The sequence below is a fragment of the Vanessa tameamea genome, chromosome 3 (genome assembly GCF_037043105.1).
Source record: "Vanessa tameamea isolate UH-Manoa-2023 chromosome 3, ilVanTame1 primary haplotype, whole genome shotgun sequence".
NCBI lineage: Eukaryota > Metazoa > Arthropoda > Insecta > Lepidoptera > Nymphalidae > Vanessa > Vanessa tameamea.
The window spans coordinates 8,993,985-9,020,494 of NC_087311.1; the positions used below are offsets into that span (position 1 = coordinate 8,993,985).

At 34.5% G+C, this 26,510-nt stretch overlaps 3 protein-coding genes across 5 annotated transcripts in view; 2 read left to right on the forward strand and 1 right to left on the reverse strand.

Annotated features, from left to right (window-relative positions):
* LOC113397508 (uncharacterized protein KIAA0930 homolog) overlaps positions 1–2,293 on the forward strand; it is a 34,704-nt gene extending 32,411 nt beyond the window's left edge. The window contains exons 7-9 of one of the 2 annotated variants that reach the window (XM_064217297.1): positions 773–1,369; positions 1,509–1,658; positions 2,049–2,293. In XM_064217297.1, coding sequence (XP_064073367.1) covers positions 773–1,369; positions 1,509–1,658; positions 2,049–2,089 — 788 coding nt within the window. In that variant the 3' untranslated portion in view covers positions 2,090–2,293. The remainder of the gene's footprint in view (positions 1–772; positions 1,370–1,508; positions 1,659–2,048) is intronic. The other variant, XM_026635898.2, reaches the window with a different exon arrangement.
* Positions 1–26,510, reverse strand: part of LOC113397482 (phosphatidylcholine:ceramide cholinephosphotransferase 2-like) — an 82,053-nt gene that overhangs the window by 27,791 nt on the left and 27,752 nt on the right. The gene's annotated exons all lie outside the window — the stretch shown is intronic.
* LOC113397470 (spondin-1) lies at positions 11,421–25,496 on the forward strand. 2 transcript variants are annotated; one of them, XM_064217290.1, is made up of 16 exons: positions 11,421–11,562; positions 12,028–12,209; positions 13,258–13,510; positions 13,616–13,739; positions 14,290–14,444; positions 14,736–14,914; positions 15,157–15,287; positions 15,676–15,898; positions 16,140–16,311; positions 16,568–16,758; positions 16,844–17,104; positions 17,454–17,624; positions 21,954–22,070; positions 22,449–22,552; positions 25,020–25,151; positions 25,398–25,496. In XM_064217290.1, exons 2-15 carry the CDS (start codon positions 12,050–12,052, stop codon positions 25,092–25,094), a joined length of 2,316 nt encoding a protein of 771 aa, XP_064073360.1. In that variant the 5' UTR covers positions 11,421–11,562; positions 12,028–12,049; the 3' UTR covers positions 25,095–25,151; positions 25,398–25,496. The 2 variants fall into 2 exon arrangements, with proteins under 2 accessions (XP_064073360.1, XP_026491639.2); XM_026635854.2 differs by having other exon boundaries at positions 25,020–25,147.

Here is a 26,510-nt window from a genome sequence, read left to right on the forward strand (position 1 = left end):
CTTTCCGCTTGATCCGAGGAACATCTGGAGGTCTGCGCAAGTTCCAAGGCTCACTACATACCGAGAATGCGTGCTAACGCAAGCGACGCTTAAATAACCGCGTGACTTCGTTGCTTAAAATTTTGTTCGAATTTGTGAAGTGGTATTCTGCTATTATTATTATAATTAATTTTTTTGGTTCATTTACGTTCTTTAACAAGGAATGCTCGATTTGTTTCGAATGTTTTGATTGTTCGAAAATTTTAATGTTTCGATCATGCAGCCGATTGTGGGTCGCTCATGCTCGTTCACATAATTATGTCGAGCATTTCTCGATAAATAAAGTAAGTAAACCAAACTAGTCAGTAGCAATATAGTGAAACATACCACTAAATTAACCGACGTGCGGTTAATTTAGTGGTATGTTTCTGCTTGTGTTCGTATTCGCTCTCTCGGTGTAGAGAGTCTTTCCGCCCGCCCGCAGGAAGCCCGCTAGCCCGGACCAAAATTCGCACGCCCGTATTCACTAACTCTCGACTTTACATACATCCCGATAAATGCGTCAGTTTAGTCAGTAACAATCGAAATACGTGTCATTCAGCTCATTATGCTACGAATGAAGCTCATTAGTATGAAATCAATAGTTAATTAAAAATTAGCGCCCGGTTAAATCCACGGCGGCCACGAGTCGTGTCCGATTCGTGCGTTGTTCGAAAGCTTTCACGATCTCAGTAGCATGTTGCGTGAACAACCAACATCTCACGGGTTAACGAGTAGTGGTGTGCGTCCGTAGGGCGGCGGGCTTCCTCGGTGCGCTGGCGCGGCTGCTGCGCGGGCGGCGGGGCGGCCGTGCCCGGGGACATGCGAGACGTGTACCGCCGCGCACCGCCTGACCTGTCGCCCGCTTGTCTGCACACCGTGTCCCCGCGCCGCCGTCCCGCCCGCATGACGCCGCAGCCGCCCCCGCTGCGGCCCCTGCGCCTCTCGCGCCCCCGCCGCGCTCCGTCTGCGCCTGCCGCGCAATCCGCGCCCGCCATGCCCTCCGCGCCGCCCGGCGACACCGAGTGCGAGCTCGCCTGCGACGCGTGCTGCCTCGACGGACGCTCCTCGCCCGCGCCGCCGCGCGCGCTGCACGAGCGCTTGGCCGCCGTCACGGTGCGTGGCGAGGAGGAGCTGCCGTGCGAGCCGACGGGCGGGGTGCGGGGCGCGGGCGAGGCGGGGGGCGCGAGCGCGGCGTGGAGTGCGGGCGCGCGCGCTTACGTGACGCTGCCGCGGCGGCGCGGGGTGGCGGCCGTGCTGTTCCGCAACGCGCCGCTGCCGCCGCGCCGCACGACGCCCGACGGCACCGACATTTACTACTGGTGCGACGTGCCGCGCCGCAAGCATTCCGGTTCGCCGCCGCTTCCTTTTGTTGTATCGCCTAGGATGTGTCTCATTCTTGTGCTGAGTCTACCGCCATTTTGTTTTAGATTAAGAGCATATCATTGATAAATTTTGCAATGAACCTAACTATCATTCCGTTTGCGCAGAGCTCGACGATGGCGCATACAACCCGCTGTGGGCGATGCGCGGGTTCACGCAGACGTTCCACCTGTGGAAGGAAGGCCGTCGCGCTCAGTCGGCGCCGCTCAACGCGTTCCTCACCTACGTCACGCTGCCATGGTGGAGCATCGCTAAGGGTGAGTCTGCAAGAGCTCCGGACATCATTCATAACTGACCGTACAAAACTTATTTAGTGTGTCGTAAACTTATTAACTACGCAGACCATCTGCATGATGTTGGCTGAACAATTTATCAAAATGAAAGTACCGTTATCTATTATATATAATGGTACATGCAAATGGTTTTATCGATCAACTCTCTAATATGATGTTACTTTTGACATAAATTTAAGTCCATGAATAGATGAATAAGAATTTGACGATTGTGATCTACGTTCATGTCCAGCGGTAGCGGAACTGATGTGGTAATAACGACCGATTATAATTATGTATTTCTAATTATATTTTAATTTTATAGCTTACATAATATACGACACTTTTATAATTAATTATACGATCTCATTTCAGATATCCTAGACCATCGTGAAGAGCCCATCCTGACCTTCTGAGAGGAGACTCCTGGGGCTCCAAGCCCAGCCCACATCACGTGCGATATTGTATTTATATACTTTACTGTCACCGCCGTCTGCGAGGACGTTCTCGTACTAGTCATCCAAGAAATAAGTCAAATAATATATTAAACTAGATAACTTAACAAAGTGCATTAGCTTAGAGCCAAATTTTATCCTTTTAAAAATATTTTAGTTAAAGTATAACAAAAAGTACTAGTCATCCATATGTCACAACCATATCTATATCCGTATGTAACAAGGGCCAACCGTATTATTCGAGAAACCACCTAAACTAAGTTCTAAAAAGTAATGTTAAGGATATACCGTATATTGTAAATGTGAATACATTGACATGACTACCGACGCTGTCGCGCTGTCGCTGTCTGTCCTTCGAGAGCACGCGAGCACGCAGCACGTACAACCGGTGCACGTAGCAAGCAAGCACGTAACACGCGAGTATGTATCTCGCAATAACGTAGACCGTGAGCACGTAGCACTCAAGCAAGTAACACGTGAGCACGTAGCACTCAAGCAAGTAACACGTGAGCACGTAGCAGTCGAGCACGTAACACGCACTCTGAATGTCGCAATAACCTCTCGCTTTAAATCTCGCTCGAATTAACTCGATTTATAGTACGATTGGGCTCTTGTGTTACATATTGGAAATCTGGGATACTTTTGTTACACGTCGTAAAGTCATAACAAGTCGGTGAACACTTCGTCCGTTTTCGATGAAGAATTGTCCTTTATAACTTTTTTACCAAAAAACATAGAAGATATTAGTCTCTTGTAGATATCTTTGGATTTTAAAAACGAACTTCATATGACGCTAACGAAGTATTCATACTTTGACACAGATCAAACAGTGATGGCCATATAATAATAAATTGATTAAGAACGATTGTTGCTTCAGACTTTTTTTGAAGTCCTATGAAAATAAAAGTTTCTCAACAGTAACAAGTTCACGATTTTTTATTACTTTGATGATTACTGTTGGTTGTTTATTTTTTAACAATTTAGTAATAAGAAGTAGTTTTGTTTTTATACCAGCTACAAATAATCGTTAGGATTCATGGGCATTACCTATTTGGTGAAAAAAAAAAGATTTCCACTCCCGGCAGAATCATTTTCAACGTAGTGTGTCTTGGTATGCTTCCGGAACAAGTTTTCTACTAACAAATCCTTCGTAAAGTTGCGTGCCGACATTGCTGAAGGTACAATAGGCTTCTCGTATACACGATAGAAATATAGTTTTCTACGAGATGCTTTTGTCTATACTCTATACCAATGGGAATAGGAAAGAACCAAAACAAACCGTACTTTTCAATATCACGAGTGTTTTGTTGATAAGTCCGCTTTATGATTTACTACAAACAATTTTTGATTAATATATCTTCACTTTTAATATAACAATATTTCACTTAACTACGTAAATCCACTTAAATTTGACTTTCAAAGTAACGAAAACAGTTTTGCCGACATTCAAAACGCCATTTTTCGATGAACGAACATTTAAAATGGAGGCCTCACTAAGGATGTTCGCTAAACGAATGGAGAGTGAATAAATTTATACAGATAAAAAATATATTATTTTAGTTTTAACATACAGTTTAGATTTTTTTTAAATGTATATTTATTTAATTGGTTATAATATGGATTATAATATAATACAGAAATGTAATATAGAAAGTTATATAATGTTCGATAAAAAATTTATTATTTTATATAGTAAGGTATAGACAAAAAATTTAAAAGAATTAATTCATTTTAAAGAAATAAAAAATCTTAAAATATAGATCAATTTTATGCAAAGCAACACTTAATTTATAGTTTTGAAAATAATACAAGAGTAAGATATTTTTCGGAATTATCAAAAGTTTTTTTCTTACGACCTGGCTTTTTTTAAGCGAACTGTAGTTGTAACCGATTTAGTATTTACGACCTTTTACTTATGCCTACTGACTTTTGATTTGCCATCAACACGGACTACGCTGATTGAACATTACTTTTTCGGTATGTACATTAAGATAAGAAGTTATTTTTAAATACATTTTATTTTTTTTTTCAAAAAATTTAATACTAAGAAATGTATTTCAAGGTCAAAGTCGTTTTAGATATAAGATAAAGTAAGTGTTTCTTTGAAAGATATATAAAATTTTATTTATTCAAAACCTTAGTATTATACAATACGTCATATGTCTTGACAATGCCACTTCATTATTGAAACATACAATGTTTCTTTTTATTAATGATGGAATAAAAATCTATTCATATAAATGAAATTGTGAGTGTGTTTCTATGACTTATCACTGAAAATAACTACCTCTTTATAAGTTAATAAGGCTATTTGCGAAATACCAGGATCCAAATCAAAACTAACGACCTAATTTTTATTTAAGCCTAAAAATGCTGCTATCTAAAAATTTGAATATGTACCTTGCTTGCAATTTATATAATTTTTTTAAAAAAAAATTACGTAAACCGATAAAATATATCGTTCCTTAGCATTCTTTACCCATTCACTCAATAATTTTCTTCTCACTAGTGTAACTAAAATGTCATGTCAATTCAAGGTCAAAGTTGTTTATTTATCTTTTCTCCTATTCCCATTGGAATAGAGTATAGACACACACTGCTTATTGGAGATTGTTCGATAAACACTAACAGCATGGATCACCATCCCTAAATGATGGTGATCCATGCTGTTAGCTTCGTAGATTATGCTGCGGTATGCGTGCTAGCTTATATTATATAGTCAGATTTTACACGAATTAATTGCGCCAATATGTTAAGAAAAGTAATATTTATTTAAATGAAGTTTTCTAAATGATATGGCCGTCACTGTAGTATTTTATTATGATTGTCTTCTATAACCTAAAATACAAATACTAGTCTTCCCTAAGTCACAAATGTTTTAATAATATATATTAATTGAATAAGTGTGCGTTTCTAGTTTTATTTTTGTATCAATTGTAATCGGTAACGACGAATGTAGAAATCAACGTGATTATAAATAATAAGTGATGTTACGGTATAATATTTATAACAGTTTGTCTCAATAGAATTTGTACAAAATATGATATAATAGTCAAAAATATTTTCTATTTAAAATATAAACATGTGAAATAGATTTGTCCGTATGTTATTTTCATAGATATACACGCCTTATAGAGGATCTTTTTGCGAGGTGCTTTTGTTTTTTTCCAAGGTGCGTTTTCAATAGTTGCCAATTTCTGTGTCTACAACTGTATGCCATTCTTCGCAAAGTTTACCTGTATATTTGGTTTCTATTTTATTTACACTGTAAAGTCTTAACTGAACAAATGGATGTTGCAAGGCGTGCATCCTCCGTTTTCCGTTTGTGTTTACCGCCTACACGGAAAAAGGATTCTCGATATTTGTTGCAGATTTAAATAATTAAAACTTGAGGTAATTACAGAAACTTTTGTCGTAAACACAAAATTGCCAACTCTCCTTTTATGGACACTCAACATCAACAATCAAATTGCCTTTAAATCTGACAGAAAGTTGTAATCAAGTTTGATTTTTTTTGCAGATTTTAATAATCCTTTTTTACATGTTCTATTAAGATAGACTATTTTTAAGTCCTAATTGAATTTGTTTACTTAATTTAGAATAGGTATAACCTATTATTATGTAGCACTGAATGATTAGAAATCTGAGTTAATGACCGGTAATGGTTAAGGTGATGTATTTCATTATTTTAAGTATTTAACTTAATTACTATTTAATTATACAATTAGCCTATTTTGTTACATTTTAAATTCAATGTAACATTATCAATATGTTTTGTGAATGTAACTGTCACATTAATCCATGTTTCGTCTCTTTCTCGCTTATACTGATTGTATTTATGTGAAAAAGACATGTATTTTTAAAACAGTGATAATTGCCCTTATTAAGACGAATATATGGCATATTTTTTAGTTTTTATTGATCTCATTTGTAGTGAGAAAATCCCTAATATGAATCTTTTGTAATTTGTAAAATTCGTAAAACATTTTGTTTCGTTACCAACGTCACGTGGAATGAGAGTAAAATTTTTAGATTAAATTTTCGTGTCAACTTTATGTAAACTACGTATGTAACGTAACGTTTCAGTAAAACTGACACAGAAAGGTTTTGCTTCTGTCAGTTTTCGTGCGCTTTATTTTTTTTTTTCTAAATGAATAAGACTATAGTTTCATAACACTTGGCCTAGTAGATAATTAAAAAAAACGTTACAACTTGTGATGATGTCTCAATTCACGAATGTACAACTCGGAATATTTTATAACTTTACGTTTAGCCTTATTTGCAGAATGAATAATTAATATATTTTAATAGCTACTTCCTCCAGTAGATCTTATAAGAAATAAGACTAGAGTTATTTAATAATGGTAAATGAAAGATATTATGTATCTGTTCACTCACGAATACGTACTTCCACTTTAAATTATCAGCGTGCATTTGTGTGTGTGACACTCGAGTTTACCAGATGTCTTCATGTGTGTAAGATTATTAACATAAGACTAAAGACAAAAAATACAAATTAGATTATATGTGTAATAATTATACGATAATTTAACTGGGAGGGGTGCGACTTCGTGAGCGAATAAATCTATAATAAGAAATAAGTTTTTTAATTTAATTCAAAACACAATATTTGAAATAAATGGCCTTATAAATAATATATATATATTTAACTGTAACCAAGTACGTTTCCCAGGATAAAATTATATATCACAAGGACCTGTTATTTTATTTAAAATATAATTTGCTAAGTTTATTTGAGTGGTACATATAATTAGCTGTGGAAATTAAAAACAAAAGCTGTTCTTAAATTTTCATTTCTACATTCCACTGAGTTTTCTCTATTTTTTATAGTGTGTGATAGCCTAAGAAAGTATTCTGTATTCGTGTGATGTTCGTGTGGGTACTGTAATCCAGACAGTGATCTGTGAATTTGTTTTAAAGACATTTTTTATGATTTGATCAATAAAATTGTAATCTCACAAATACATTTGTTTTAATTAATTGTATTTACGGTTAAGTTTTTTTTTTTTAACTATGGGTAAAAACCGATGATATGTGAATGTTACCAGATTCCGCCAGATTCTATAGGATCTCTAAAACTTGTAGGGATCATAAAACGTATAATAAATATAAAAGCCGTAATGGTCCAGTGGACTAAATGTGGAGCCTCACAGAAGATCGCGGATTCGTATTCAGGCAAGCAGTACAGTTTTTATGTTCTTTCTTAATGCTGAATGAAAACTGAATGTAATATTAGTCCATCACAGGCATATCCAAACGCCATTCAGCTTGGTGTGATACATTTTAAAAGATTGATTTTTTATATTCAATTGAGTAGGCATATTGACAAGTGGCCCTCCTGATCATAAGTGGTTACTAACGCTATTGGCATAGGTATTGGCACTGCAGGAAATTTTAAAGAAAAGATGTTATATCTAGTGCTTGTTTAGTTACACTGGCACACGCACCCCTTCAAACTGAAACACGGTAATCAGTGGCGTAGCTAATTGGGCACGGGCCCCGGTGCATAAGGAAAAGAATCGGGTCCTCAACCACTCTTTCCACCCCCTCTTTAAATTATATTGCCCTTAAAAATTATAGATAGGATAAAAAAAAATCTTGTGAACTGCTCTTCTCAAAGCTTACGTTAGAGAGCTCCGTAAACTGGTGCACTGCACGACCGGGCCCTATGATAGCTACACCACTGACAGTAATACTAAGTAGTGCTATTTAGTGATAGAATTAATGGATTGGTGCCTTCCCAGACGATCCTGAACGAAGCCCTCCTTTTGAAGACGCTTCTGCTCCGTAGTGGTACATTAACAAGCTATTAACTTATTTTACGAATAAGAATGAGTTCCGTTGAAAATTTTAGAAGAATTTCCAATACTTAATAATTTTACCTTTCTTTTAATGATTTATTCAGCTTTGAAGCATTACTGTAACGGGTCATATTTTCCTGGAATGAACAAGATAACATTTGACAAATTTAATTCATTATATATGTAAAGAAAAAAATGTATTTATCTTTAATTTTAATTCCGCGCATCAATCGTCATCGAACGCGCAGTGACATGACAACTAAATTTTGTTAGCCATGATAAATTTTAACCTAGAATCAATCTCGTGATTGTGAAAAGTAAAGTATCTTGTGATTTAGGAACAGACATTGTTAATAAATAAACATTAAAGGTCGTTTCTCTTTTTACAGGTGCGTAAATATTATTTTTGTAAAACAAATCGTAGGTAAATACAAACTTTTATTTTATTTTTTATTATTGTAAAATTAAACAAAGAAATCTCTTTTTACAGAGAAACTCAATTGTGTTTCATTAACTGTGTCGTCCTAATAAAAAGAATACCAGAAAAATACTTATATATATATTAATGTGTAATTAAATTCTTCATAATACAGAGAAAATTCATCATCATGTTATATATAATGACATAATACGATGATGAATGATCGTAGAATCTGGTATTCTAAAAAAAATATTCAATCGATTTTATTAGATTTCATTGTTTCGAAATTTTTTTTTACGGAACCGCTGGCAAAATAAAACAACATAAAGGATTCTTATGGACTTGGATATGAGTCACTTAGGTTAAACTTTTTTTTCAATTGTTGTTTATCAAATGTAATCAGACCTCGTTGCACAATAACAACGATTTTGCCGCATAGACGTCATCAGCAAGGCTCCCGGCAGTCACAATGACCGCTGTTATTCGGAGCATTTGTGAAAAATCCCCGAATAAGCGTGTAAGGTCACATTGAAAATGAATGCAATTAACTGTTATTTTATCAAAAAGCCTTAAACATTTCATTTGCGATACTGGCTGCGGAACTAATATACTAAAGTAGGAAATATTTTTCATGTCTAGAGTAGCCGTATTGGGTTGTAGATTTATCGACAATGTTTTGAGATGGATCTATTATTGAATAGACAAGAAACAGTTAATAGCATCATCCTATCTCTGTCTGGGATGTCACTAACTCATCATCACGGACCAAGCCGGTGATGGCAAGGTTCATTGGCAGGAAGTGTCCATACTCCATCGAGAGTCTTGAGTTCATTCCAAGGCCAAACATTGGCAACTAAAATTTGACTAGGACACCTCAAAAACACCTCGTTATCCTTTTTCGCCTTTTTTTCTGCTACGGATACAATTCTGGGTGTAATAAAAGCCAATTAACGAAATTTTATGTATTATGTAAGCTCAATCAATCAATACATCGCTTCCAAGAATTGTGGCATTTATAGAATTTGAATGAACAAGTTAGTTATTAGTTCTTCTTGTACAGATTTTACTAAAGTGACAATTTTTTGCACACCTCAGACACGAGGTAGAGAGGTGTCATAATAAGTGATACACTAAAAATAAGTTTAAAAGCAATTATCCTATCTGTTTCAGTGTCACTAATAATGATAGGAAGTAAATTACAAATTCATCACTTATAATAGAACTTTGTTGCCTCAAAAATTAATTACACTTGAATTCGATTGTATTCGCGTCATTACAAACAATTTAAATTCATTTTTTATTGTTATTTAAATGACGATGGTATAAATATTTTAATGATAGCTATTTTTCAATAGTCTGTTAACGCAAAGATTAGACTAAAATGTCTAAAACCGAAGTAGCTACTGATAAACTTGGGTTTGAAATAAGTCGTGTTCTAAACGTTAAATCTTATTCTATATTAACTATTAATTTTGATTAATGATGCCAAAATTATCAGGACGAACTGAGTGATTAGATATATTCGCCAGAATATTAGTGCAATTCGATAGATACAGGTTTCCTCATGATATTTTTCTTCAGCAACAAATAAATTACAACCATAAATATGGAACATGAAAATTCAGTAGTGCCCTTCTGTGTTTGAACCCTACAATCTTCGGTTAAGATTCACGAGACACATTTTTTATGGTATAGGTAGGCGGACGGGTATATGGGCTACCCGGTGGTAGGTGGTCACCTCCGCCAATGGCCATTTTATGCCTTGATTATTATTAGTTACACTGGCTCACACACCCTTCAAACCGAAACACAACTATACTAAGTATTGCTGCTTGGCGGTAGAATATATTATGATGAATGGGTGTCCCTACTAACAAAGGCTTGCACAATACCCTAACACCGAAATATCACTAAATAAAACTACTGTGTTTGGTAGTTTTATTCAAAGTAGTAATATCTAATAATGAGTAAATTAGGTAGCAAATGAAAGTTTACTCCGCTTCCTCAAAGCATTCAACTAACATAGCTCTATCAAAGAGTAAATAGAGTCCAAAAATGAGCATATCCTGTCTGATCCGACGACAGTAGGCGTGCGGTATGCGAGCACGCGTCCAGTCTAGTAATCGGTAATGAGTAGAGTATCCATCTACAAGTTCATACAAAATATGCAAATAAGTTTTAAATGATTAGGTATTATATGATAGTACCTTTCTTACTCTAATACTTCAAGAGGTAACTATTGTATAATGATATAAAATTAAATTATTCACGGGCTTAGTAATATAAATTATCCTAACGTTAAGTACCAAAAAAACTATTTATATAAAATATTAGCAATCGCATAAAAATAACATAGAAAATCTTATGAAATGAGTTTTGAAATAAATACAAATACGTTTATTGATATAACTTTGTAAAGTGGTATTAAAGCGATCAGAAGCAGCAGTTCCCAATTAATCAACAAATATGGTCGTACTACTTGTAAATGTGTGAGCGGCGGAAGAAGGTACTTGCCGGGACCGACGAGCGCTGTCTTCGCCTCATTACCGGGACACGAGTTACTAAGGTGAGTACTTTGAAAGTTGTATTTTTGGATGAAAACCAATATATTGTAAAGTGATGTAAATGTATGTGATTAGAAAAGTTTTTAACAAATTCTATAGCAAAGTTTACGATGCCTATGTATAGATTAATTGTTATCGAGTACTAGTTACATTTAAATGTAACCTGCCCTAGTTACCTACCACCCATTTACGTGACATCCCCAATTCTAAATTATCTAATACGACCTTGACACGCTTCTGTCTGACGCCATTACTACTATTAGGGCGAGCCATCTATACTTATTTATTCTAAGTAGCGTAACAACTTAGAACTTTTAAAAGGAACTATTAAATTATTTAAATTTAAATAGACTAGGTATCGACATTTTGCATCTACTAAAGGAATTTTTTTTTTGATCGGATACAAATTTGCATTTTGTCGTTGTCAATATTTATTTTGTAGTAAAATAAATAAATTGACAGTCTGATATTTCTGGAATATTTAGCGACACGGGTTCAATACTTTTGTGCGATCGCGTCGCGGCAGCTAGCGCTTGACCACATGACATCTGACCCTTTATCGGCCGCCGCCTTCCTATCGCGCACTTCACATCCCGGCGCTGCTCATCGTTCACATATTTTATAGTGGTAAGTTTTAAATTTAATGAAAAGCATAAAGTATCATTTTAAATCCAATCTTAACGTCAGTCATCAGCAGTTACATTTTACTTGGTAAATAGTTAATAATAAATATTTAAATAAAAAATAATACCTATTTTTGTTTTATGTTTAGTAAATTCTAAATATACTTCTCCTAGAAGCGAGGAATGTGTTCAGATTTTTAATTTAAAAGGAATAAAGCATCATCTTTATTAACAATCTAATTTATACATAATCTCTAGTGTTGTATTTTCTGATTATTAAGTTTATGATTAAATCCGAGCTGAGTAACGGTGACATGGTCTAGATTCTAGAATGTACCGTGCCATAACTGACTATGACGATGACAGATTTTAAGAGACCAATTAAAATGATATAGGAGTATACAATCTCAAGATATTCTAAAGAAGCAACTATATATTTTATACTTAGGTATTTTCATTTTATTTAAAGTATGCGTGAGCTGTAAAGTACGATGCTGTGGGTCTTGTGCGCGGCGTTGCTGACGTCAAGCGCACTAGGCTGCGAGCTTGGTCCAGGGGAGGGGACTGGGCCAAAGTCTCCAGGAGACAACTTCTATCGGCTTATCATCAACGGTGACGTGGAGAGATATGCACCTGACCAGAGATATGTCGGTAAGATGTTAATGATAGCAATTATTAGGCGATCATGTTATATCTTTTCAATAAACAGCAGTCAAAATTACAAAATAATGTCTCACGTCTTGCGAAGCTTCTGTTTTATTATCACGATCGTAAATAATTAGTATTAATTACAAAGTTGTTAGATAATTGTAATAAAAATAATTGTAAAGCCTAGAACAATAGCCGTTTCCAACGTTGCGGTAGTTTTATTCGAATGCAAGTCACGCATGCCAAAGTGCAAAGGAATTCATAATGTTACAACGATCTCTACGCACATATTATCTCTACCGATAACTTGCAAAAGTTAAGGAGGAATTGTAATTTTATATTGTTGTGACCTAAATGATACTACACTATTTTTTGTTTTCCTCACGATAATTGCTATCTTAATGCCCTCAGTATCAACGCATACATTTTCTAAAAATGCAAAGAGTACTTCGTACGTTTGTATGTATATGTTCAGAATAGTATGAAATATATAATATGAATATTCTTTTTTTAATTCTGCTCTATCATCTCCTTACAGGAAACCTGCATATTACGTACAGAATGTTACATATTAACTAAGATTAGATAAATAGACGGGTTTATGATTATAATTCACAAGGTCGTTTTTGCTCATGGCTTTATTAAGCCATACTTTATTTTATGAGACGTTAGGTATTTTCGTTGTCATTATATTCGACTGGTTTTTAAATAGCGGTAAAAACAAGAAATATAATCCAGGCTTTATCATCATAATTAGTCCGAGAATTATATGTGCCACATGATACTGTTGTAACTGCTCTAAAATTGTTGTCATGTATTCAGTCATTTTTGCAACAATCGTTTTTATTTCAATATATGTTACTGCATACGTTTCTCGGCATGAATCTTGGATTCTCGATCCTTTCAATTTTAGATATATTTTTCTGCCTTGAATATTGTTACATATACACCTCCAACCACCGCAAACAACAAACATACATAGAGGTAAAGGCTGCTTATTACATAATGGCTATAATAATATTGTAAATAACTAAACAAAATTTTGCTTCAGTGACACTCGTTGGTTCTCGCACCCACGATGTAGTGCAACAGTTCACTAGATTCCAGTTGACAATCGACCCACTGGATCCAGCGACTCCAAGGAGTCCCCACAAGCAAGGCCAGTTCCAGCTCTTCGCGGACACTCTCACTAAGTTCGATGAGGAATGTACTAACTCAGTGATAGAAGCTGACGACCTGCCCAAGACAGAGGTACAAGTCATGTGGAAAGCGCCACCGGCTGGTTCTGGATGCGTAATGCTAAAGTGAGTGATTTATTGTTTCTTAATTTGAATCCTGTATTGCTATTACGATTCATAAATAAAGCCCACACTTTAAATAATTTAATGTGGGCATTAACACATGTGCAGGGCGATGGTGTATGAAAATGCGAGTCGCTGGTACGCGGAGGACGGACAACTCACGCGTCGCGTATGCGAGGATACATCGGTTTCCGCGCCTGACTGCTGCGCTTGCGACGACGCCAAGTATAGGGTGCGTGTTAGGAACTTGTGAATATCCCAAAAATGATATTACAGTGGAAAATACTTTGTCTTTCGTTATTTATGCCCTTTTGACCATTAATATCTTCTTCGATACAAATAAAAAAAATGGTTCGTGTTTGTATTTATAATATTTGTACCTACTTCATAGATTCAATTAATGGATTAAAGCCATAATAAGAAGCTTTTTTGTCAAATAAGACGCTTTGATTTCAAAAAAATATATTTACGGGATACATACTCGTAGAATAGTTCGTGGTCAAAATATTCCATTGCCCATAGACTGGTTGTGAATAATTAAACATGATTGATGTTCCTATTTATATTATTAGCATGTAAACGCTTTATCATTTGCACTTTTAGTATATAAAAGTGGTTAAGTATGTGGTAATTTATTATCTAAGCAAGTTATCAATAATCCAGATTCTATTCAAATATATGATGGATTTTTATGACTGTTTTAGTGTAAAATAGTAATAAAAATCCACACTTTCTCATTTATAAAATAAGTGTTGATGAAATAAAGGTATTTTTTCTTAAAGATGGTGTTCGAAGGACTCTGGAGCCCACAGACGCACCCTAAGGACTTTCCCGTGCAAGCGTTATGGCTTACTCATTTCTCTGACGTAATCGGAGCGACGCATCGTAAGAATTTTACTTTCTGGGGTGAAGGTGAAATCGCTACGGACGGATTTAGGTTTGTTTATATTATCTACAAAACATTAAATTAACATAATATTACTTTACGATGATGATTTTTTTTATCCAAATTAAAGATTTCTAGCAATATCAAGCATATATCATCTTATAATATTATTCATTAAAAACTGCGAAATTTAATCGTTTATCATCGTATTACGAATATTTCAAAAACACCAAACATTCACATATATTTTAAGTATACCTTGTAAGCAAGGTGACGGTACGATACTTTTTGAAATTAATCAGAGTAATTATATTTCAATTTTTACTGTGTCGTTTGGACCAGGTCACTTGCGGAGTGGGGCTCAGTGGGTTTGCTGGAGCGTGAGCTACGGCAGCGCGGTGCCGTGCTGCGTTCCGTGGTGAAGGCTGCAGGCCTGTGGCACCCGCGACTTAATCAGAACACCACCGCTTCTTTCACCGTAGATCGGAAGCGCAATTACCTGTCGCTCGCTTCCATGTTCGGTATGTTCACTACACACTTAAGCAGAACTGTTTATTTGTAACAAACTGATAGATATTACATTTAGATTTTGATTTTTACTTACATTAAAGTTATGTTAAATCAAATAAAAAAATATATCAAAACAATAAAAATATATATAGCCGTACTTTCCAAAATTCTTGTCCTATAGTTTCAAATGTTTCATATTTTTGGAAAGGCACCAATTATTGCAGTTTTCTTTAAAAGCAATGTAATTATTTAGGACCATCTCCGGACTGGGTGGTGGGTGTGAGTGGACTAGACCTGTGCAACAAGGACTGTACGTGGGTAGAATCGAAGGTCATCGATCTTTTCCCCTATGATGCCGGTACTGATAATGGCATTTCATACATGGTAAGAATATTACTGGATATCATATGAATATCGTTTCGAACATAACAATTTGATTTAATATTTGTATTTAATTTTAATTATAAAACGTAATATCGTATATTATTATTCAATATTAATTCTTCTTTCCAAAGGTTCTACATATAAATCTTCCATTATATCATATAACGTTATAGACATCTTATACCACAGATTATAATACAAATGGCACATGGAGTGTGCGTAAAATTAAAGTGATGCAACAAATACGAATACAAACATTAAAGCGAATGTAAATTCCCGGTAGTGTCTGTAGTAATTATCAATTTAATTAACAATGAATACATCAATAAATAGTAATGAAAGTGACAGCAATTTTGCAATTTGACATTAATGAGAATTTCATTAACAGTCACCAAATTCTGAAACCGTTCCTCGTGAAAAGATGTACCGAATTACGACCATGTACCCCGAAGACCCTCGTGCCCCATTCTACAATCCGGATAAGAAAGAGATCAATCCAATGGCGAGACTCTATCTGACTAGAGAAAAGCTGATCTCCAGGTCGTGTGACGAAGAGACGCTGCAAAGTTTAGTGATTGAAGAGACTGAAAATACTGAGTCTACTAACAGACGTGAGTGACATAGAATAAGTAAAATTAACTTCTAAGGTTCTTTTCAAATTAACTGTCTGTAGACTTCGTTGAAAAGATGCAAATACTGTATATATAAATAAATATATAACAAACGCAACTGTTTGGTTTAGTTTATCTTCCTATTAATCTTATCTTGATATTTTTCTAATAGTTTACTTCACTGACATTTAATTATTAATTGCCTGCTTTTTGTCATGACTTTTTGTTTCTGTGGTCGCAGCGGAGTGTGCGGTGACGGAATGGGAATCTTGGTCGGCGTGTTCGGTGACTTGCGGTAAGGGATTACGTATGCGCACGCGGCAGTACCGTATGCCGGAAAAAGCCCGTATGTTTGCGTGCGACCGACAGCTCGTTTCCAAGGAAATGTGCGTTGCAGACGTACCGGAGTGCGAGTAAGTGGTGTCATCCAATGTATATTAATATATTTTATTATTACTATTATTCTAGGATTCACTTTAAGAAATTATGCTTTCTATACAAACAATCAAAGTTATTTCAGGATTGAATAAAAAACGCCTTACATTTCACCCAATGCTTTAGTTTTTGTTGATAAGAAAATAAAGTCGAACTGTTTTAATAACATCACTTCCTAATACAAGTTTAATAAAACTAAACAAAGACTTGATAACATATTGATTTTCTAAATAGAGGTGATGATGCAAACGAAGCCGAGCCAGACGATCTAGACGTAGCACCAGTCGAGGCTGGTGGTATCTGTGAGACATCAGAGTGGGGCGTTTGGAGCGAGTGCTCAGTTACGTGCGGTGTCGGTATCAATACGAGGAGACGGTACTTTCTTAACCAGATGGGCAACAAAAAATGTCCGTTAGTGGCACTTGGTAGGTTAATTGTAAAAGCATTTTTAACACGAATAACAAAATAATGATGGTATTTTAAAGTTATAATCTAATTTGAAATCCACAGAGGATAATCGTAAATGTATGGAGCCGCAATGTACGGAGGCGGATTTGGAAACAGATATCTCAGATCCGACATGTCCCACAAGCGAATGGGCAGCGTGGTCGCCATGCTCAGCGTCTTGTGGGCGCGGCGTGCGCTTCCGCACGCGCTTGTTATTGGTGCCGGCAGAGCGCCAACAAGACTGTTCTACTCGTGTCGAGCTGCTGCAGCAGCGCCCGTGTGTGGAGCAAGAGGACTGCACCATTGACATGATGACAGCGAAACGTGAGTATCAAATTATATTATTCTTAATTCAAATAGGGTCATAAAAGCACTTTTGAATAGTCATGTTAGAGTATTGAAAGTGTAAAGTTACCACTGCCAGTCGTCCTTACGTTTGAAATCTGATGTAAACGTTAAACAAGTCTACGAATACCTATGATAAGAAATAAGACTACTCACGTCTATTAATTCTTTCTATTACTTATAAAATAATTTAAACTGGAAATTATGTCAAAACTAAATTGTCATGGAAAAATAAAAAAAAACCTAATGAAACAAAACCCAATAAATAGCTAGCCAGAGGAAATGGAGTTAATGTACAGCTGTATTAGTAACATTTTCGCTTATATAGGCATCTGTATGGAGTCTCCAGAGCAAGGTCCATGCCGCGGGCTTTACCAACGTTGGGCGTTCGCTGCGCAAAAGGGCATGTGCGTGCCTTTTAACTACGGTGGCTGTCGCGGGAACAGGAACAACTTCATTTCACAGCAGGACTGTCTCGATACTTGCAGCGTTATACTTGGTAAGTACTATAAAATGTATGTAGTACACATATGCGTACTCTCAGAAAGTTACAGTGTCAGCCCGGGTAAGGAAATTAGCGGTACAGTCTCCCCCTATTTTACATGAAATGAACATAAAAATGATAATGAACGACATGGTGTTAGTAATAATAAATTTTATATTTTAGAGAAGATATTTGGTCGTTACTAAGGCTGATTGTGGTCACGCTATCGGTCAGAAAGGTGAAGACTCTTTGTTCTGTCACTCATTCGCGTTTTATGTTGCTATTTATTTAGCACAACCACTTACGATTTATAAGTGTGTGTTAAACATTAACTGCGATAGATTATATACAGAAGGTATATTGCAATGCTATATGCTGACATACCTTATGTACGGTATTTTTATTAATACTCATAAGTCATAATATTACTAATAGCAGAAGAGATTATGTATAAAGCGCGTGGCACTGGTGTGACAAATTGTTTGTGTGGTGCGTCAAAAATAAAATGGTTGCCAGTTCATTGTCATTACAAGAAATTACTGAAATAAACTGAGGCCTATAAGGTATACTATGGATCTACTGTATAAAAAAATACGTCCGTCACGGGACGCCCGGCAGACGTGATCATCGAAATTGATGGTTTATGAAATAATTTATTATTAAAGAAATAAATATCGAGTAAAATTATTAAATACATTTTTGTTAATAAAATAACAATCGTTTTAGTGATCTATAACTATGAAGTACATTTAGTATTCGCCTCAACCACCGCTGGAAGTAGACATTGGCGGTGTCGAGAAGATATTTTACCCCTAAAACGCGCTGATGTTTTACCTAAAAAATCTATCAACTATTATAAAAAAAAATACGAAAAATCAAAATATAACAAGCTTCAAAATTTAAGAATTTTGCAAATTTCGACATCAGGCCTAATCGAGGAAATGCAAACGACATGAGATGACTTAATAATGCAAAAACCCGATGGTACTACCATGTCGCATGTAAAGTAGTGTATTTTATAGAGGACGGCGCCGACCAATGACGAGAGAAACCAGTGCGCCAACATTCAACTCAATAAACACAAAAGGTGATCGTTACCATACTCGGTCACGATACGATGTATTACAGAAATTAAAACATTTTATGGAGGTTTCATTTTTATTTTTGTGACAAATATATTTTTCGCCTAATACATATCGAAAATTTTAATTTTCTTTAGAAGTCTAAACTTTAATAAATCTTTAGAAATCTACTGGTCCCACTATTGCAATTAATCTGTTCTTATGCTTTGGTAACATACAAACATCAATGTAATATCAAACACAGAAACACATTGTAACTTATTGGACGTCAAACGTTCAAAAAAAAATCAGTTTAATGATAAAGAGATGACACCCAACTGTCTGTACGAGTAAAAGTTTTATAACATTGTTTTGAGTATTCATTTAAAATAAATGCCAAAGCTATTGATGATACGTGAAACGTGTCGTTCGGTACATCGGAAACACGTCTGTGTTGTGCCTGTGTGTACTTCCCTACCGATTAGGTATTACGCTATTGAACATAGTGTGCCGCAGAGCGTGTTACATTGTTTATGCGTTATTATTGACGAGCCCTATGACCTTGTGACGAGGCTTGGCGGGGGAGTTGTTCTTGTGTTTCGTAATCGAGTAATTTCTGTTCACAAAGAGATCGATTATTAAGATATTAAGCGGAAAGTAAAAAAAAATTGTCCTCTTTCAAATACTTTAGTTGACAACATTACTTATAAATATTTTATGAATTAAGGACACCATATTTTTGTTTGTAACAATGTTTATTATCTTATTATTATTGCATTGACGATTTAAGGAATCGTTAAAATAATCGTTATGCATTGTTACAAATGTCTAAAGGATCATTTAAGTCTGGCTTAAAAATAAAAATAGGAATTTTATAAAAAGATATATTTGTATAAAGCAGGGTTCCAGAATTTCTCGTAATTCAATTAATATCTTAACAGCTTGTTGATAAATGGAAGATTAGGATATACTTAATCCGAAAAAATATCAACAAATGAATTCTACGTAGGTAGATCTTAGTCGATCTTTTAAAAGGATAATCTTTGTTTACATAACAAAGTCAATCAATACTATGAGCCACTGGTGTGCTTTGGAAGTTCGTCAATCTTTATACGGATCTGCTTGGTTGTATCTTGTAAATATATATTTATAGTTTCGGAGATATAGTTAAAAATATGTTTCCACCCCTTTTTGAAGATGGCGGGCGGGGGACAATTGCGGCAACCCTACAAACTTGTGGTTGAGGTTGTATTGACACCCCCTACATGTCTCACAAATAAAATTGCGTCCTCTAGAAAGTGTTCATTTTGACTCTAAAATTGAAACTTTTCAATGGACTATAAGTGTCACTTTCGAATTTGATCGATCGTATATAAATAATTTAATAAATTTACATTTACACAACAGGAGTGAAACATAAAAATATGAAGCAAAAATTGTTTGTTACTAGTGTCAAAAAAATAATTAGTAAAGGAGTATTGCTTACTACGAAGGCTGTTATTAATAAATAACTTTTAACTAGTTGGATTAACGAGGTATCCTCATTTGGTAACAAAGCAAGTAAATAAAATGCTTTTCAATAAATAATGTTCCTTTCAAATAGTTAAAATATTTTTCAAATGGGCGCTGCGGTTCAGGTCATTACTATCTCCACATAAACAAACTCACAAATTTTACACTTTTTCTTTATAATATTAGTATAGATATTCGTTTAAGGATGGAAAACTGGTAAACACAGTCTGTGCATGTACAGCATTGGTATCGTTTCGGCATTTTATAAATATGCAAACGGTTTATATGTTTACAGAATTCATACATGAAAACGATATTTTAATTCTTGCCTTTGATGTTCAATAAAAATTGTTTTTGTACTCGACGTGATGTGAAGTAAAGAACGTATTTTTTATAGTATAGGTAGGTATTAGAATATTATAAAAATAATAAACAATTTTACAAAAAACTATTATCGTATATAGTTCTTGAACATAATATTTCACAGTACAAGGTAAGTATATCTAAAAGTTAGAGTGTGATGTTGCTTAGAAATAACGACATGCAGGCACATCACAGTCAATATTGTGATATTATCATATTCAATTTATAGGTCTTGCTTAACTGTTATTCGCTATAATATAATATTTTGAGAGGGTATACCTACATACCTACATAGACCCTACCCTCACATACTCTTACAAATACCCTACTATTACGACTCACATAGCTTGCTTTCGAACTGTAATACAATAATCGTACTAATTAAAGACAATTAGGGTAAACTCACTAGTGACTGGCTACTTAAGCCACCTGCTTAGTTTTGGTTAATAGTTTTTTCAGTGATACTGTAGCTTTGGCATAGTTTTTTATATGAATACATAACTGATATTCAGTGGCGGACTAACAGGGGGGGACTAGAAGGGTCGGCCGCCCCGGGTCTCTAGCCCCCCAGGGGGGACCCCAAATGCATCCGCGTTCCCCTGATCAAATCCTAAACAAGAACAAGAACATTAAAAATGTACTTTATACTTACATAATTTAATCAAGATCAAAACACTACACTCTACAGCCATCTAGACTTTTTACACATCAACATATTATATATTATATCGTTAAATAGAGAAAACATGATGCTATATACATTATATTTTCTCAAATTATAATTAAATAGATAAATACTTACTATTTTTTTTAATAAAATTATCTTAAACTAAAAGAATAATTTTGTTAATAATAGGTGAAGTAGTACTAGTAAATCGTTATGACTCGTAGACATAAATCAATAAACGAATGAGTTTAAGTCACCATGAGTAAAACACTATGTCAACAAAAATTAATTCAATATCTTAAACATAAAATCTTCCGCCTCACTTTCTTGAATGATATTAAGCAGATTTTTTCGACTAATGAGATTTCATTGAATTTATTCAATACTTAATTTACTTCTTAACGATAAATGAAATTAAAATCTTACTCAGTTCGAAAGTTAATTTACAAGAAAAAGCTATTGAAAACGAAGTAAATAAATTGGTGTATTGAGAAATTTCCCTGCAGTCACCTCTAAAACAAGAACAGCGTAAATAGATTAGTGAGTAAACGATACTACGAGTTCTTCACATTCGGATTTTAGAACTATTTCAAGCTCTACGAAACAGTATTTTAGAAAAATTGTCTGCCTTCCTTAGATTTTTTCTATTAAAATGTTTCCTTTTAACTATTTTCTTTTGAATTAATGTTTAATGAAAATGATGAAAATATAAATATTTTTTGTGTTTTCTTGTTCAATCAGGCGGTGCAGCCGGATCAGCAGCGGTGCCTCCGGCTGGCCAGCCCGCAGCCGCCGGCACTGCTCTCTTCGCTGGTCTCAGCGTCAACTCCATCATTCCCGGAGCGCCAACTATAGCTGGTAAAGAAACTCAGATCCACCTTTTATTTTCATCCATCATATATCTCTATTCCTGGCATATACCTAAGAAGATTCATTTCAAGAAGAACAGTAACAATAGAAATCAATCTTGTGTGACTTTTTTATTTAATTTTCGAGCCTCTCGTTTTTAATTTAAATTATAACGTTGTATTAATAAATGAAGGATACATATAAAAAGATATGATAATCAAATATTATAATGTAAAAGTAAAATAAACTTTAGCCACAATAGTGAGCATAAAGCAGTCTAAGTGTGAAAAGTAGCAAAATTCTTATACGTGACTTTGTGGTAATTCTATAAATATTTTTTGGCTTTCAATATGTCATATTATTACTCATTCAATATCTCGTTGGCAGGCTCCTCGCAATCAGCGGACTGTCAGTTGAGTGACTGGAGCGGGTGGAGCCGTTGCAGCGTCACGTGTGGTATCGGTTACCAGGAGCGCTCAAGGACGATACTGGTGAGATTATTTACCGTAAATAATGAGAAAATAAAAGTAATGGACGTATCGCATGTCAGTAATCTCGCTAGCGGATAATAGTAATGAGCATTAGGTGCGAAGGGATAGATAATTTATGATGTAATTATATTGAATCATACTTAAATACATGTTGTAAATGTGTAAATAATGTTAGCCAACGTCCACTCGTAGTATTTTAAATGTATGTATGTGAATGTAAAGGTAAGGATTTCGGACTGGTAACATTCTGTTACCTTTCTTTCTTCTCTTTTGTACATTCTTTTTTTAACGATGCGTCCTAGACTTTACCGGAAATTTTATTTTACAGGGAATATTAGTGTCAATTTAACTTGTAACATACTACTAAAGTTGATGAAATAAGAGACGAAATAATGCAGCTATTCCCTGTTTGACCAATGGAACGCTTTATATCGTGGATAAATTTCATCTTCATCTGCACTGTTATCATTATTATTTGCACAGTAAATGTCTCGCTGTCGTACAAAGTATATGTATATGTAACAAATAGAGAAGCATACTGCGTCGGTACGTGCGTAGGTCTATAAAAAAAGAAGCAAGTGGCCCTTGACTGAGACATTACATTCCTCATACCCTATAAAACTATATTTACCGATAGAAGTAACCAAAAAAATAACAGATTATATTTAGCATTCCTTGCAAATTCATTGGTTTTCATTATTTATTTGTGCACCATATTATATATCTCTATATATATATATATTTGTGCACCATATTATATATATATATAACCCTAAATCGTTGCTAAATTAAATTAATTTTCTTCTTATCCGACTTCAACAGACCCGATTTTTACTTTTAAGTTTTTTTTTTAATATAGTTGCGTGCGCTATATTTATTGATAATAAATTAAACGAAAAAAGCTTCTAAATATAAGTGTGTATGAAGTTTCATAGAGCAATGCCCTCTACAATACGTACGATGCGGGATAGCGGAAACACACCATAACTCAGAACTGCTTTGTGACATGTTTTAATGTCATTTAGCAAATCATTCAATTATGCTAGTAAAATAATTGCAATATTTTTTTTTAAGGAGATCGGACATTTTATGAAATAACAATTCATTTAAATTATTATCAGTCTGATTTTTCTTTTAAAATTATTAAAAATAATATTTTTTTTCTTGAAAATTTGTAAACAACTGCTACGAAAGTGTCATGCGTAAAACGAAAATATGGAACGTTAGGAATAAGTGACATTAACTTGTTAGTGTTATTCCATTTGTGCGGCCTTTGTGTTTTTTGGAAGTTTTCATAATACCATGGCCAAGCCTGACGTCGCGGCGACGGGGCGAGAATTCCAATTGCTTGTCGCTATAGCATTGAATACTTTAACAATAATACCAATTTTAACTGTAAAATTCTTCATTCTGTATTGAATATGTGATTAAATCTTTTTTACTCTAAGTTTGTTTTTATTAAAATGACAAAAACAGATTTTTAGAAGTATTCATTGCATTTAATATATGTCCGTATTTTTACTGTGTTAATACAATAAGTCGCACGTGACATTGGCGAAATAATCTGTGCCCTCTTGGCACAAATAAAAACCAGAATAAAAAAATAAATAATACAATAAGTACATCAAATCAATACTGTCGCGTGAATACAAGAAATTAATCCATCAACGGACTTGACTATTACTCGGGCATTTTAATGTAATGCTGCATCAATAAAGGCAATTAGCCGTTTAATGCAGTACTTTGCCAAGGTTATATAAATTGAGATTTATTTATGCGTGTATTGTAATTTAGGTATATTACTTTCAATCTTCAAGAGCAGTTGTTAATTTAATTTCAATAGCTTGAAGATAATTATCTGTATTATTTGAATTGAATTTAGTGCCAAATTATAGCCAATTAAATTTTATTATATATATTGGTCCTATTCATAGTAAGGGACGATATGACTGTAGGTAATATGATTTTTTTGCATAGTATATTCCAATCAAAGCAGCAATAGGTATTTACGTATTTCTTTCGATTTGCTAATAGCTCAGCTGTATTGTACGCTACAAACAGTTCTTGTTTGATATCTTTATTTATAATACAACATTATTCCAATCAACTTCTTGTATCCACTTTAATTTTACAAATTCCGATAACAGTTTCGCCAACGTTCAAAATTAAATTTTTTCGCAAATCCATGAAAAATATCATAGATTTTTCAGGCTCTCGACCAATTATATCGTACAAATGTAGTTTATTTGGCTCTTATACTCTTGTTGTTGATCTCAGTTTACAAGTAGTATAAAATAACGCTGGGCGTGACTAAGATATTGTAAATATATATTTTTGACGGACTTTTATAATTTCTTAATACATTTGATATGTATTATTAAAGAATATTTGTTAATAAATATATATTTAAATATGTTAACAATGTACATGTATGTATAAGTATTTATATAATGTATTTCATATAAAGTCTCAGCCTGGTCCGGGCGGCGCGCCCTGTCCTACTCGCCTCACACGACGACGCCGATGCTCGCGTGTGTGTTAGCGTCGTGGACAACGAAAAACGCAGCAGTCTTCTGACCACTCATTGGAATCACAGTAAGTAAGTAAATGTCTTACTTTGCAAAAAGTAATTTAATAACCTTTCAATATATTCCACGCTGCTCCAATGCGGGCCCGTTGATAGTTGATATAAGTATGTATTTCCTCACGGTGCATATAATTTATTTATATTAATAATTTTAACTTACCTTCTGATGTTTCTCATATTGACATCGACAAGTCTTTTAAATTATGCCTTTCGTTATAGTCAAGATGATGATCTTTAAATGCTCTAATTTGTTTTCAGCTAGCAAGTATATTCAGATACAGCAATCGACGAGTGGCTTCTACTTAATACTCATTTGTTTATATTTTTAAGAAATACATAATATATTGTAGCAGGAAACTTGTTTTTATTATTACTGATCTTTCAATGAATCCCAAGAAATAATACGAGTATATAAATACTTAGATTTCGTTTAGTAAACATGTCTGAAAATAAAAACGTAGTTGAAGCAACATAACATTATTGCAACGTTCCTTCAAATACGCTTTTATGTGTATTTAGTTTATAGTGTGCGTCCTACTATAGAGCGTAGGTAAACGTTTTCTCGTAAGGAGGAGTGTTTCAGATTATTTGACCATGCTGCTCCAGTGTGAAACATCCTGGTTTGCTCACGATTTTTTCCTTCACCACCGAACATGAGGTCAATAAAAAGCACATGAAAAACAGAGGTGTTTGTCTAAATAAAATTCCTGGATCTTCGATTAAAATCTATAATTATGTTAAATAGGCCATTTAGATATTAATAAACACAATTGAAATAGTTTAATAAAAGAATAATACGGGTACAACTACAGCCTTACTAGACCATTTCACGTAGAATATGTGATGAGTGGGTGGTACCTACCCAGATGGGCTTGCATGAAGCCCAACCACCAAGTGACAAAGCCCTACAACTATCGATAAGGAAGTCAAATAAAGCTGTTAGCTTCTAGTAGTTGAAGCTAACAGCAGCAGCAGTCAGTCAGAAGGAAATCTTAATTTTTTTTAAAACGGTTCTAGTACAAAAGTGTATTGTTTCATGAGTTGAACACTCAGCATATTTTGGTTGCCATACGCGATAAGTGATCATCATCCACACAAATACTTCGTAATCGTCAATAAATTTACGACAATGACACAACAATCAATATAATCTATGAAATACACTTAACATATGAGCACGGTAAAATTTTTGTCTATATTAGCATGTCTCATACTTTAAAAGTGTCTGAAACATAGGCTTATAAATTAATTGGATTCATTCAATTACTTCGAACTACTTAATGTGAGTAATGATATGGCGGTGATTCGTGAAAATTGGTAGGTACGAGTGTGCACTCACCCATAGGATATAAATTTTCACAATATCTCATG